Source organism: Chiloscyllium punctatum, chromosome 49 (genome assembly GCF_047496795.1).
Source record: "Chiloscyllium punctatum isolate Juve2018m chromosome 49, sChiPun1.3, whole genome shotgun sequence".
Lineage (NCBI taxonomy): Eukaryota > Metazoa > Chordata > Chondrichthyes > Orectolobiformes > Hemiscylliidae > Chiloscyllium > Chiloscyllium punctatum.
In genome coordinates, this window is record NC_092787.1 from 60,767,944 (window position 1) to 60,782,275 (window position 14,332).

General features: G+C 43.7%; 1 protein-coding gene across 4 annotated transcripts in view; it reads left to right on the plus strand.

The window, feature by feature from the left end:
* LOC140469243 (regulator of G-protein signaling 3-like) overlaps positions 1-14,332 on the plus strand; it is a 271,500-nt gene that overhangs the window by 106,053 nt on the left and 151,115 nt on the right. For all 4 annotated transcript variants that reach the window (XM_072565577.1, XM_072565579.1, XM_072565578.1 and 1 more), the window contains 2 exons: positions 5,343-5,448; positions 13,695-14,031. In XM_072565577.1, coding sequence (XP_072421678.1) covers positions 5,343-5,448; positions 13,695-14,031 — 443 coding nt within the window. The remainder of the gene's footprint in view (positions 1-5,342; positions 5,449-13,694; positions 14,032-14,332) is intronic.

Here is a 14,332-nt window from a genome sequence, read left to right on the forward strand (position 1 = left end):
TGGAAGGCTTTCTGTGAGGTCCTACTTTGATGAATAGCAAGGGGCAAACATTTCCCAAATAGGTTTGCTGACACACAGCGAGAGTTGATCCATTCTGCCTGATTACCAGTTTTGTACTTAAAAGCATTGAAAGTTTGACATCCAGTTTTGATGTCATCTTTAAGTGCATTTTATGAAATGATTTTCAAATTCTCTTCTCTCACTCCACAAAACAACTCACTTAGTGCCTCATGAAGAAGCCTGAATGCTGCTTATACTGCCAGTAAAATGTATTAGTGTCTGTTTTCACTAAAGGTAGTGTGTCCTGAGAAGTGCCAAACCCTAGAGGCATCATTTAGTCTATAAACATTTATTTATTGCATTTGGTGACTCTTTTCGAGGAGAAAATAAAACTTTTCTCCATGAAGAAATGGAGCTTTTATAGCAGTTGGTCTGCACTCCCAAGAATCTCGTGCTAACAAAGCCAAGAAAATTTTCAAAATTGCTTTCTCTGAATGTATTCTTGTATCGAGGTGCCTTACGTTTTCTTCAAAAACCCATACACTGGACCTGCTTTAACCTTTTATATATCCCGTTAGAGGGCAGTGATAGAGTCCTGACCTCTAGAGCAGAAGGTCTGGATTCAAGTTACACCTTCCCTGGAAGTTAGCATAAGATGCCTGAACAGGTTAATTAAAATAACTTTCTTCCGCTGGCCCTCTTTTGAGGGTTGTTTTCTTTGGAAATTGTTCTGTTCTGAACGCCTCTCTCCATTAAAGTCTGGTGTGAGGAATATTATCCAAGAGTGCTGTGTACCTTTATGAATAGATGGTATTTTTTTAAAGAGTGTGGAGATTTCTGTGTAAGTAAGATGTTTCTCTCGGATAGCAGTTTGCTTTCTGGTCTCTGTCCATTTGCCCCCTTCTTTATACCTGTGATCACATTAATTTCTTTGCAGTTGGATTGGTTAGAGATAGTCAAAACCATCGGATTTAAATTTAATTGGGATTTGATATCTAGGGCCTGATTTAAATTAATTGGCTAATATCCAAGCTGGTTGCCTTAACATCTAAATAAGGAGGCTTTGAGGACTGCAAACATTGGAGAGTTAGTCAAAAGTGTGGTGCTGGAAACTCACAACAGATCAGGAAGCATCTAAGAAGCAGGAGAGTCGATGATTTGGGCATAAGACCTTCATCAGAAATGTGGTGATGGAAGGTGAGGTTACGGTCGAGGAGTCCGAGTTAATGCTTGGCTTCGGCGATGTAGAGGTTGGCACGCCATACTACCACTGCACCCCTTTTGTCCTCTGGTTTAATGATGAGTTTGGGGTTGGAGCGGAGAGAGTGGAGGGCTGTACGTTGCGAGAATGAGGGAGTGGACAGGTGGAGGCGTTTAATGTCATAGCAGCAGTTGGAGATGGAGGTTGAGGGAGGGTAACAGGCTCGGTAGTGGTGTCCAAGAGGATGGAGTATGTTGGATATGGGAAAAATGGTCCTCAGAGGGAGGGTGGGAGTCACAATTGAAGAAGTAAGCAGGGACTCGGTGGAAGAAAAATTCAGTGTCTCATGCACGAAATTGCTTGACCTGGGAGTGTAGTAGGATGAAGGTAAGCCCTTTACAGGGGACTGATCATTCATCCACAGTGAGGGGCACGTCTGGGGTAGATGGTAAAAACTCGATGGGGCTGGGGTGTGGTGTAGAGCTAGAGCTGGGAGTGGAAGTGGAGACTGTCCCTGAAGTGGGAACAGTCATGTGATCATTAACATCAGAGGTGTCATTAGTGGAGGAAGCGACATAAATGGCAGCAGTCATGGGGGTGGAAGTGGAGCGTTCGGTGGCACCTGCGGGGGGCGGAAGTGACATTCATGGAAGCAGTGTTTTCATCTGCTGCAGATGTCAGCGGGGACCAAAGTGGCACGTTTGGCAGCAACCACGGGTATAGAAGAGGCAGAGGCATCTACAGCAGTGTAAGCAGAAGCAGTGCTATTGGTGGTGTGCAAGGGTGGGCACTATGGTCAACAGCAGTGTTCTGGTGAGTGATTTCAGTGGAGGGGGGGGGGGGGGGGGTGGGAACGGAAGAGGTGATTGACGGCGACAATCACTGGTGCAGAAGTGACATGGCGAGCAGCATTTCTGGAGGTTTCAGAAGCAGTAGATCTGGTATCAGTTGTGGAGGTGGTAGTTCTGGCTGCAGTCACAGAAGCAGTATTGTTGGCAGTGACTGCAATGAGTTCAAGGCCAGAAGTAATGTCATCATTCACAGCTGTATTAGTGGCCGCATGGATAATAGCATCCGCTGGTTACAGAGGCCGGGAGAAGGGTCTGGAGTGGTCAAAGAATATCTAGTTTGGAGGAAAGTATGTGAGAATTTGGTGCACTTACATTTGTTGATGTCCAATAAGCTGGAGAAAAAGTGTTTGTTGAATGTGTGGATCCTCCTCAGGATGAAGAATAGCATAGGTCTTTGCAGGTCTGGGAGAGTGTGGTCCTGAGGTGGGGCTGGGCTGATTACAGGGAGAGTAGATGGAGACTCATGGCTGTGAGCGTGGAACGTAGGATCTGGAGGCTTGGGATTTGCTGTAGGTTGTGGTTGTCCTGGTCAGGTCCAAATTGAGAAGGTCTGAATGTTGTCTGGATTTCATAGGAGATAAGCTGGTTGTATAGGCAGGTGCTGAGGAAGGAGACATGATTGCAGTAGCGGATCTACTTCACGACAAGGTTGAAGAGCTTCATGGCAGAAGAGATGACCTGGGGGGCTGCAGTGGGAGAGAGAGACTCGCTGAGATCCTTGTGGAGGGAGGAGGAGGTGGGCATCCTTGGAAGAGGCTTCGCAATAAAGTTTTCAGCAACTAGGAGAAAGTGAGGACTGTAGATGTTGGAGATTGGAGTCAAAACGTATGGTGCTGGAAAAGCACAACCAGTTAGGCACCATCCGAGGAGGAGGAGTCTACATTTCGGGCGTAAGGTCATTATCAGAAATGTGATGAACATTAAAAAAAATCAATCTCATTGCCAATTGATACGCACGTATTTTTAGAACTATCTGTGCATCTACAACTGTTTCCCAACTTTTTTTTAAATCTCCAAGCTTTGAACAGATTACCAATTCTGGCTTTCTGCCTTTCACTTCATGAGTACACATCTTCGTAACAATACCAAGCAACCTTGAATACTGTATTCAAACAGCTTGGTTTCTGTGTTGTACTTTCATTTATCGGTTTTTATCAACAACCTTCCCCCAGGCTGCTTCATTTTTAAAATCACACACACACACACACACACACACACACACACACACACACACACACACACACACACACACACACACTCCTGCTTGAAACTGGTATCCAATGGCCTTACCTTATACCCTAAGGCATTCTGAATTCTTTGAGACTTTGGCCTCAATGACAATCATTTTGTTTGCTTGATGTGTCCTCCAAAAAGTAAAGCTAATTACAGCTTCTGCCCATAACAGGGGGCAGACCACTTATTGCTGATGAAACTTAAGGATTTCCACCAAAAGTTAATTGATGTAGATGATATCCTCTAACCATCTGTAGCAGTTTCTTAGCATCGACACCTCATGCTCATCCAGACAACAGTTTATAGCTTCAAAAATGTGTTGCTGGAAAAGCGCAGCAGGTCAGGCAGCATCCAAGGAGCAGGAGAATCGACCTTTTGGGCATAAGCCCTTCTTCAGGAATGAGGAAGGCGTGCCAAGCAGGCTAAGATAAAAGGTAGGGAGGAGGGACTTGGGGGAGGGCGTTGGGAATACAATAGATGGAACGAGGTTAAGGTGAGGGTGATAGGCCGGAGAGGGGGTGGGGGCGGAGAGGTCAGGAAGAAGATTGCAGGTCAAGAAGACTGTGCTGAGTCCGAGGGTTGGGACTGAGATAAGGTGGGGGGGAGGGGAAATGAGGAAGCTGGAGAAATCTGCATTCATCCCTTTGGTTGGAGGGTTCCGAGGCAGAAGATGAGGCGCTCTTCCTCCAGGCATCGTGTTGCCATGGTCTAGCAATGGAGGAGGCCAAGGACCTGCATGTACTTGGCGGAGTGGGAGGGGGAGTTAGTGTTCAGCCATGGGGCGGTTGGGTTGGTTGGTTGGTGCGGGTATCCCAGAGGTGTCCTCTGAAACGTTCCGCAAGTAAACAGCCTGTCTCCCCAATGGAGAGGAGGCCACATCGGGTGCAGCGGATGCAGTAAATGATGTGTGTGGAGGTGTAGGTGAATTTGTGGCGGATATGGAAGGATCCCTGGGGCCTTAGGGAAGTGAGGGGGCAGGTGTGGGCACAAGTTTTACATTTCTTGCGGTTGCAGGGGAAGATGCCGGGAGTGGAGGTTGGGTTGGTGGGGGGTGTGGACCTGACGAGAGAGTCACGGAGGGAGTGGCCTTTTCAGAACGCTGATAGGGGAGGGGAGGGAAATATATCCTTGGTGGTGGGGTTTGTTTGGAGGTGGCGGAAATGACGAAGGATGGTACGATGTATCTGGAGGTTGGTGGGGTGGTAGGTGAGGACCGGTGGGGTTCTGTCCTGGTGGTGAGCGGAGGTGCAGGAAGTGGAGGAGATGCGGTGGCGAGCATCGTCAACCACATCTGAGGGGAAATTGTGGTCTTTGAAGAAGGAGGCCATCTGGGTGGTTCGGTATTGGAATTGGTCCTCCTGGGAGCAGATGTGGCGAAGGCAAAGGAATTGGGAATATGGGATGGCGTTTTTACAGGGGGCAGGGTGGGAGGAGGTGTAGTCGAGGTAGCTGTGGGAGTCGGTCGGTTTATAGTAAATGTCCGCGTTGAGTTGGTTGCCCAAGATAGAAATGGAGAGGCCTAGGAAGGGGAGGGAGGAGTCTGAGATGGTCCAGGTTTGCAGTTTACAGCTTGGTTGATTCATCAAAAATTTACAATATCAAAAATCTATTTAGTACTGATTGCTTACTACATTTAAAGTACAAATAAAATATTTTATCCAAATTCAGAAGAGATTTTTTAAACCAGTTGCAATGTGACAATATTATAAAATGGTCCTAGTAATACTGCTCTTATTTTAATTATATTCTGTATTAATTCCAAGCATAACCATGGAAATCGGGCCAAGCTAAAAGCTCTCTTATTCACTTGAGTAATTTGCAGATACGTGGATGTGTTAAAGACTGAATGTTGCCTTTTTATATTAGATTTTATTTTAGCATTGCTTTTTCATGTTTTTGTTTTTTTTGTCCTCAAAATTTGTTTTTAAATTCCCATCTGAAAAAGCTATTTAACTTCCCCCTTGAAATGTCACAAGGAAGTGGAGTTGTTGGAGAATCTATTCAATCCATGTAATCACACATTTTAAGTATTGTACTTTTGTTAATCATTTTCTTAGGTGGCCCAGCTGATCAAGCAGGCTTGCAATCACTAGATACTCTGTTACAGCTAAATGGACAGCACGTAGAACAGTGGAAATGTGTGGAGTTGGCTCATGCAATAAGGTAAAAACTTTTCAAATAAAGTGTTCTAAATTATATGTTGTTTATCAAATGAATACATGGATTTGTGGCAACCAAAAAACAAAATGCAATCTACATTTTACAAATACAACAGTAACCTCATACATATATAGTTCTTTGAATGTAATTCAGATATTTAAATTTGTTTATAACATTAAACACATTAATATTAAAGCATATATGGATACGTTAGACCAGGCTACCAATACTGGATTCGTGGTGCTGGAAGAGCACAGCAGTTCAGGCAGCATCCAACGAGCAGCGAAATCGACGTTTCGGGCAAAAGCCCTTCATCAGGAATAAAGGCAGGCTCACTGCCTTTATTCCTGATGAAGGGCTTTTGCCCGAAACGTCGATTTCGCTGCTCGTTGGATGCTGCCTGAACTGCTGTGCTCTTCCAGCACCACTAATCCAGTATTTGGTTTTCAGCATCTGCAGTCATTGTTTTTACCAGGCTACCAATAGTATAGTCAGATAGTTCTTAGAAGTTGGAGTTTGGAATTCCAGGAAAACTGGAATAAACCTATAAATGATCTTTTTTTTGGGGGTGGGGGTAGCATGGATTGATTTGAATATGAGGATAAGAATTTTTCAAATTAGATTAGATTACTTAGTGTGGAAACAGGCCCTTCGGCCCAACAAGTCCACACCGCCCCGCCGAAGCGTAACCCACCCATACCCCTACATCTACATTTACCCCTTACCTAACACTATGGGCAATTTAGCTTGGCCAATTCACCTGGCCTGCACATCTTTGGAGTGTGGGAGGAAACCGGAGCACCCGGAGGAAACCCACGCAGACACGGGGAGAACGTGCAAACTCCACACAGTCAGTCGCCTGAGGCGGGAATTGAACCCGGGTCTCAGGCGCTGTGAGGCAGCAGTGCTAACCACTGTGCCACCGTGCCGCCCACATAAATTGAAGCATTAATCTTAACCAGTAACCTATGTGGGCCACTGAGATCAGGGGATACAGATGAAAGGGATGTGATACAAGTTAGGATGTAGACAACAGAGTTTTAATAACCTTAAGTTTTAATAAGGAAGGGTAGAAAGGAGTGCTTTGGAATAATCAGGTCTAGATGTAACAACATAAATGAGGATTTCAACAGCAGCAAATAGAGGCAAGGGCAAAGGGTGGTGCTATTACAGAGGTAGGTATAGATGGTTTTGAGTGCAAAATTAGATTACATACAGTGTGGAAACAGGCCCTTCGGCCCAACAGGTCTACACCGACACACAACCTACCCAGACCCATTCCCCCTTCACCTAACACTACGGGCAATTTAGCATGGCCGATTCACCTAACTGCACATTTTTGGGCTGTGGGAGGAAACTGGAGCACCCATAGGTAGTGTCATTTTGACCCTGCAAATTAGCTAAAATATAATTGCTCTGGCTCATCCTAAGAGTTACAAGGAAAGGGTTGGAGTTAGTGGCAAGCGAACAGAGTTTGTGACTGAGTAAATATTTTGACTTGTGACACAGTGGATTACTTTCAGGCTGAATATGGTAATTTCATATTTTGCATTTCTACCCATGTAATATTCTACTTTATGACCCATGCTAAAAGCTGTCAGAGCAAGAACCGACTACTCAGCTACATCTTTGTCTGATATTCAACAGGAATAATTAGGAACCATCCTTGGCTTGTCACTTTATTTATCTATTCTTATGCTCCAGTGAAATTTTATCCATAATGGTTAAAGTTTAGGAAATGGAAACTGTTGAACTTCCATGAGGTTGTAGGCAATCCTGAGAAGGCTGTTGGTACAGTTGGCCATGTGGCACTTTGATATCATTGGCAGGGGAGTAAGCATGCTGTCCATGATATGAATACAGAAGGGACTCCGTAGAGCCTATACTACTAGTATTGCACCTCAACACATCTATTGCTGGGTACAATACCAGTTTGCAGGAATGTGACTCCCTAGGAGCTACTATTGGCACAGGTCCCAGGAGTTAGGGAGCTGGCATTTGAGTTTCCATAGGCAAGTGACCTCAAATAGTTGCAACTTTCTGCCACAGAACGTGAAGCCGCAGCAATTTGACAGAGGTCTCCAAACTACAAGTCTACCAAACCTGTGTCCTCTTTGCACTCCTCTACAGACCGGAGACCCTGACAGCATATGCTGAGCAGGAGAAAATTGTGAATATTTTCCACATTTGTTCTATTAGACTTATATTCAGCATCTCTTTGGAGGACAGCACCATCAATTTGGAGGTCCTACAGAATGCTAACTCAATCACATTCTGTATTTGCTGATCCAATGAGATCTGCCCAAAGAAATAGAGAGCAGCAAACTAAGCAGTTGGTCAGTCCACTGTCTTTCATTCTGTCAAAAATGGCAGAGACGTGCCAGTGTGAGTGTCCTCCAACATGGGACAAATCATTATCTTCTAAGACAGAAGGTTGCCACAAGTCTCTTCAGAGATGTTCGTTCCTGTCTGCAACCACAGTGCACTTCCCATTCAAGTAATGCTAGCCACAACAAAGTGGCAAAATGCAATTTCTAATTTTCCCATCCAGGTGTACAGCCAAAGAAGTCTGGGTAGTGATGGCTCCAAGCCTACCTAATATAATAAAGTGGCAGAACCATGTTTCTTTGGAATTTCTACCCACTAAAGTTGATTATAGAATGTCCTCCAATGAGTGAAATGCTATCACTTTATTTCTATTTGTCATAAGACTGAAAGGCCATTAAAAAACAAATAAGAAATGGAGTAGACCTGTTCAACCTGCTCTGCAATTCAGTAAGATCATGGCTGATCCTACTTTCGAATCTGATTCCCCTTCTTGCTGTCTCTCACCTGTTCTCTTATTCTGAGACTGGGCTCTTGTCCTGGGCTCTACCAAGTAGAATTCTGAACTCTTAAGGCAATCCCTCCATATCTGGGATCATCCTAGTGAACCTTCCCTGAGCTGCCACCAAGGAAATTGTATATTTCCTTAAGAAAAGTGGACTAAGACTGCTCTCAATACTCTAAATGTGGTCTCACAAGCACCTTGTACAGTTGTAGTAAGATTTCCTTAATTGTATATTTCAAGCCTTCAGAAATGAGATAACAAGAATCCAGAGAGAGAATATTCCTATCCGGGTGAAAGGGAAGGCTGATAGGTATAGGGAATGCTGAATGACTAAAGAAATTGAGGGTTTGGTTAAGAAAAAGGAGGAAGCATATGTCAGGTATAGACAGGATAGAATGAGTGAATCCTTAGATTATAAAGGAAGTAGGAGTATACTTAAGAGGGAAATCAGGAAGGCAAAACGGGGACATGAGATAGCTTTGGCAAATAGAATTAAGGAGAATCCAATGAGTTTTTTACAAATATATTAAGGACAAAAGGGTAACTAGGGAGAGAATAAGGCCCCTCCAAAGATCAGCAAGGAGGCCTTTGTGTGAAGCCACAGAAATTGGGGGAGATACTAAATGAATATTTTGCATCAGTATTTACTGTGGAAAAGGATATGGAAGATATAGACTGTAGGGAAACAGATGGTGACATCTTGCAGAATGTCCAGATTACAGAGTAGGAAGTGCTGGATGTCTTGAAATGGTTAAAGGTGGAAAAATCCCCAGGACCTGATCAGGTGTACCTGAGAACTCTGGGAAGCGAGAGAAGTGATTGCTGGGCCTCTTACTGAGATATCTATAAAAGATCTTAAAGTAAGGGAACCCTTAGGAAGTAGCGACCATAATATGGTAGAGTTCAGTCTGGAGTTTGAAAGGGAGAAGGCGAAATCTGATGTAATGGTGTTACAGTTGAATAAAGGTAATTATGAGGGCATGAGAGAGGAACTGACTAAAATAGACTGGAAGCAGAGGCTAACCGGGAAGACACTAGAGCAAAAATGGCAGGAGTTTGTAGGTATAATTGAGGACACTGTACAGAGGTTCATTCCCAAGAAAAGAAAGATTAACCGGGGAGGGATTAGACAACCTTGGCTGACAAAGGAAGTCAGGAAATGTATTAAAGAAAAAGAGAGATCCTATAAAGTGGCTAAGAACAGTGGGAAATCAGAAGATTGGGAAGGATACAAAAGCAAACAGAGGATAACAAAGAGTGTAATAAGAAATGAGAGGGTCAAATATGAAGGTAGGCTAGCCAGTAATATTAGAAATAATAGTAAAAGTTTCTTTCAGTACATAAGAAACAAACGACAGGCAAAAGTAGACATTGGGCCACTTCAAACTGATGCAGGGAGCCTAGTGATGGGAGATAAGGAAATAGCAGGAGAACTTAACAAGTACTTTGCGTCAGTTTTCACAGTGGAAGACAGGAGTAATATCCCAAAAATTAAAGGGTGTCACGGGGCTCAGTTGAGTATGGTTGCCATTACGAAAGAGATAGTGCTAGAAAAGTTAAAAAGTCTTAAAATTGATAAATCTCCTGGCCCCGATGGGATACACCCTAGAGTTCTGAGAGAGGTTGCTGAGGAAATAGCAGAGGCATTGGTTGAGATCTTTCAAGAGTCACTGGAGTCAGGAAAGGTCCCGGACGATTGGAAGATGGCTGTAGTAACCCCCTTGTTCAAGAAAGGATCAAGGCAAAAGATGGAAAATTATAGGCCAATCAGCTTAACCTCGGTTGTTGGGAAAATTCTAGAATCCATCATTAAGGATGAGGTTTCTAAATTCTTGGAAGAGCAGAGTCTGATTAGAACAAGTCAACATGGATTTAGTAAAGGGAGGTCATGCCTGACAAACCTGTTGGAATTTTTTGAAGAGGTAACAAGTAGGTTAGACCAGGGGAACCCAGTGGATGTGGTCTATCTGGACTTTCAAAAGGCCTTTGATAAGGTGCCACACGGGAGACTGCTGAGCAAGGTGAGGGCCCATGGTGTTCGAGGTGAGCTGCTGGGATGGATTGAGGATTGGCTATCTAACAGAAGGCAGAGAGTTGGGATAAAAGGTTCTTTTTCAGAATGGCAGCCGGTGACGAGCGGTGTCCCGCAGGGTTCGGTGCTGGGGCCACAGCTGTTCGCATTATATATTAATGATTTGGATGAGGGAACCGGGGGCATTCTAGCGAAGTTTGCCGATGATACAAAGTTAGGTAGACAGGCAGGTAGTACTGAGGAAGTGGGGAGGCTACAGAAGGATCTAGACAGGTTGGGAGAGTGGTCCAGGAAATGGCTGATGGAATTTAACGTGAGCAAGTGCGAGGTCTTGCACTTTGGCAAAAAGAATATAGGAATGGACTACTTTCTAAATGGTGAGAAACTTAATAAAGCCAAAGCACAAAGGGATCTGGGAGTGCTAGTCGAGGATTCTCTAAAGGTAAACATGCAGGTTGAGTCTGTGATTAAGAAAGCGAATGCAATGTTGTCTCTTATCTCAAGAGGGTTGGAATATAAAAGCAGAGATGTACTACTAAGACTTTATAAAGCTCTGGTTAGGCCCCATTTGGAGTACTGTGTCCAGTTTTGGTCCCCACACCTCAGGAAGGACATACTGGCACTGGAACGTGTCCAGCGGAGATTCACACGGATGATCCCTGGAATGACAGGTCTAGCATATGAGGAACGGCTGAGGATACTGGGGTTGTATTCGTTGGAGTTTAGAAGATTAAGGGGAGATCTAATAGAGACGTACAAAATAATACATGGCTTTGAAAAGGTGGATGCTAGAAAATTGTTTCTGTTAGGCGAGGAGACTAGGACCCGTGGACACAGCCTTAGAATTAGAGGGGGTCATTTCAGAACGGAAATGCGGAGACATTTCTTCAGCCAGAGAGTGGTGGGCCTGTGGAATTCATTGCCACGGAGTGCAGTGGAAGCCGGGACGCTAAATGTCTTCAAGGCCGAGATTGATAGGTTCTTGTTGTCTAGAGGAATTAAGGGCTACGGGGAGAACGCTGGCAAGTGGAGCTGAAATGCGCATCAGCCATGATTGAATGGCGGAGTGGACTCGATGGGCCAAATGGCCTTACTTCCACTCCTATGTCTTATGGTCTTATGGTCTTATATTTGTATCATCGATAATCACAGGTGAGGTGCCGGAAGACTGGAGGTTGGCAAACATGGTGCCACTGTTTTAAGAAGGGTGGTAAAGACAAGCCAGGGAACTATAGACCGGTGAGCCTGACCTCAGTGATGGGCAAATTGTTGGAGGGAGTTCTGAGGGACAGGACGTACATGTATTTGGAAAGGCAAGGACTGATTAGGGATAGTCAACATGGCTTTGTGCGTGGGAAATCATGTCTCACAAACTTGATTGAGCTTTTTGAAGAAGTAACAAAGAAGATTGAGGGCAGAGCAGTAGATGTGATCTATATGGACTTCAGTAAGGCATTCAACAAGGTTCCCCATGGGAGACTGATTAGCAAGATTAGATCTCATGGAATACAGGGAGAACTAGCCATTTGGATACAGAACTGGCTCAAAGGTAGAAGACAGAGGGTGGTGATGGAGGTAGTTTTTCAGACTGGAGGCCTGTGACCAGTGGAGTGCTACAAGGATCGGTGCTGGGCCCTCTACTTTTTGTCATTTACATAAATGATTTGGGTGCGAGCATAAGAGGTACAGTTAGTAAGTTTGCACATGACACCAAAATTGGAGGTGTATTGGACAGTGAAGAGGGTTACCTCCGATTACAACAGGATCTGGACCAGATGGGCTAATGGGCTGAGAAGTGGCAGCTGGAGTTTAATTCAGATAAATGCGAGGTGCTACATTTTGGGAAAGCAAATCTTAGCAGGACTTATACACTTAAGGTCCTAGGTAACGGTAAGGTTCTAGGGAGTGTTGCTGAACAAAGAGACCTTGGAGTGCAGGTTCATAGCTCCTTGAAAGTGGAGTCACAGGTAGATAGGATAATGAAGAAGGTGTTTGGTATGCTTTCCTTTATTGGTCAGAGTATTGAGTACAGGAGTTGGGAGGTCATGTTGCGGCTGTACAGGACATTGGTGAGACCACTGTTGGAATATTGTGTGCAGTTCTGGTCTCCTTCTTCTTTTCGAAAAGATGTTGTGAAACTTGAAAGTTTTCAGAAAAGATTTACAAGGATGTTGCCAGGGTTGGAGGATCTGAGCTACAGGGAGAGGCTGAACAGGCTGGGGCTGTTTTCCCTGGAGCGTCGGAGGCTGAGGGGTGACCTTATAGAGGTTTACAAAATTATGAGGGGCACGGATAGGATAAATAGGCAAAGTCTTTTCCCTGGGGTCGGGGAGTCCAGAACTAGAGGCCATAGGTTTAGGGTGAGAGGGGAAAGATATAAAAGAGAACTAAGGAGCAACTTTTTCATGCAGAGGGTGGTACTTGTATGGAATGAGCTGCCAGAGGGTGTGGTGGAGGCTGGTACAATTGCAACATTGAAGAGGCATTTGGATGGGTATATGAATAGGAAGGGTTTGGAGGGATATGGGCCGGGTGTTGGCAGGTGGGACTAGAGTGGGTTAGGATATCTGGTCGGCATGGACAGGTTGGACCGAAGGGTCTGTTTCCATGCTGTACATCTCTATGACTCTATAACCCTCTTGAAATACAGGCCAACATTTCATAAGCCTTCCTTATTACCTGCTGCAGCACTGTGCCAGCTTTGTGTTTCATGAACAAATACTACAAAGTACCTTTGTTTTGCAGCTTTCTAAATTTCTTCCCAATTTGTTTTATTCTCAGCTTCAGTCCAGTTTACTTTGTCCATTTATCTCAATTCTCCTTTGATAATTTTACTGTATTAGGAGAATTGCCAAATTTTTTTTATTTGGCTTTAACTGCTACACTAATTACCTTATGCTATATCAACTGTCATTTATGTCTTTGGAGTTTTCTACTTCTTTCCTGATGGGTTCACTAACCATTCTCTTTAAGCAATCTATTCTGATCTTCATTCTCAAATTCATGATCTCCAGTTCTTAATACTTATTTTTCATGCTTTATGAAATATTTCTTCATGATTAATGTTGCAGCCTCATTGTAAATATTTAATCCATGGTGCAATATCATCAGTGATTTTATTGTCTCAAAAAACCAAGTATGAATTATCTCATCGAAATAAACTAATGGGGATTCTACCCCAGAGGTTTTGTTGCTTTAGACAAAAATTCTAATGCATTTGGTTGTAATGGGTAAATGAACAAATGGCAATGTTTCAGCTGATCATGCACAGTTTCTCAACATTAGTGGATAAGGACTGTGCAGTGAGGTGCGTAAGCAGAAATTCTATTTTTGTAAGCATCATTTCACGCTTGTTTTTTAATGCAATATTATTTGCTCCTTTTATAGAAACTGTCACAGTCAGATCATTGTTTTAATCTGGCGCCTTGTTCCTCGATTGAGACCCAACTTTGAACGCATGATTAGGAAACCATCTTGTAGATCAAATTATGATTTGCAGTGTCCACCCAACAAACGTGAAAAGAACTGTGGTACTCCATCAATGTCCATGGACCACAGGGAAAGTTGTCATATTGTGTATGATGGTACTGATGGAGTTGTACTGAACAGCTGGGAGCGACGTGAGGATTTTGACAAATGTCCACGAATTGGGCCTACAATGTCAAAGGATAGACCTGAGGGAGACAATATTCTCATCCTTTCTCCAATACAACACGGTAGCCAGGTATGCATTTTATAAAAACGAAGCTGGTTAATTGAATTAAATTGTGTGGTGGAAATATTGAAATATTTTGTTTGGGATGAAATAACTGGTGAATTTTAAGAAAGAGCAGGAGAGAGAAATTGCTGTTCGTAAGGGACTTAGAGCTTAGCGACTGCATGATTAGAAACTCACAATAGTAAGTTTTCCATTTTACAGTACCCAAGCATTCAGAATTCTCATATAGCTGGCAAAAATTTCAAACAAAATTTCCCACTTTTATAAATATGTAAAGTTTCTTGGAAAGTGCCTATTTGAACTTGAT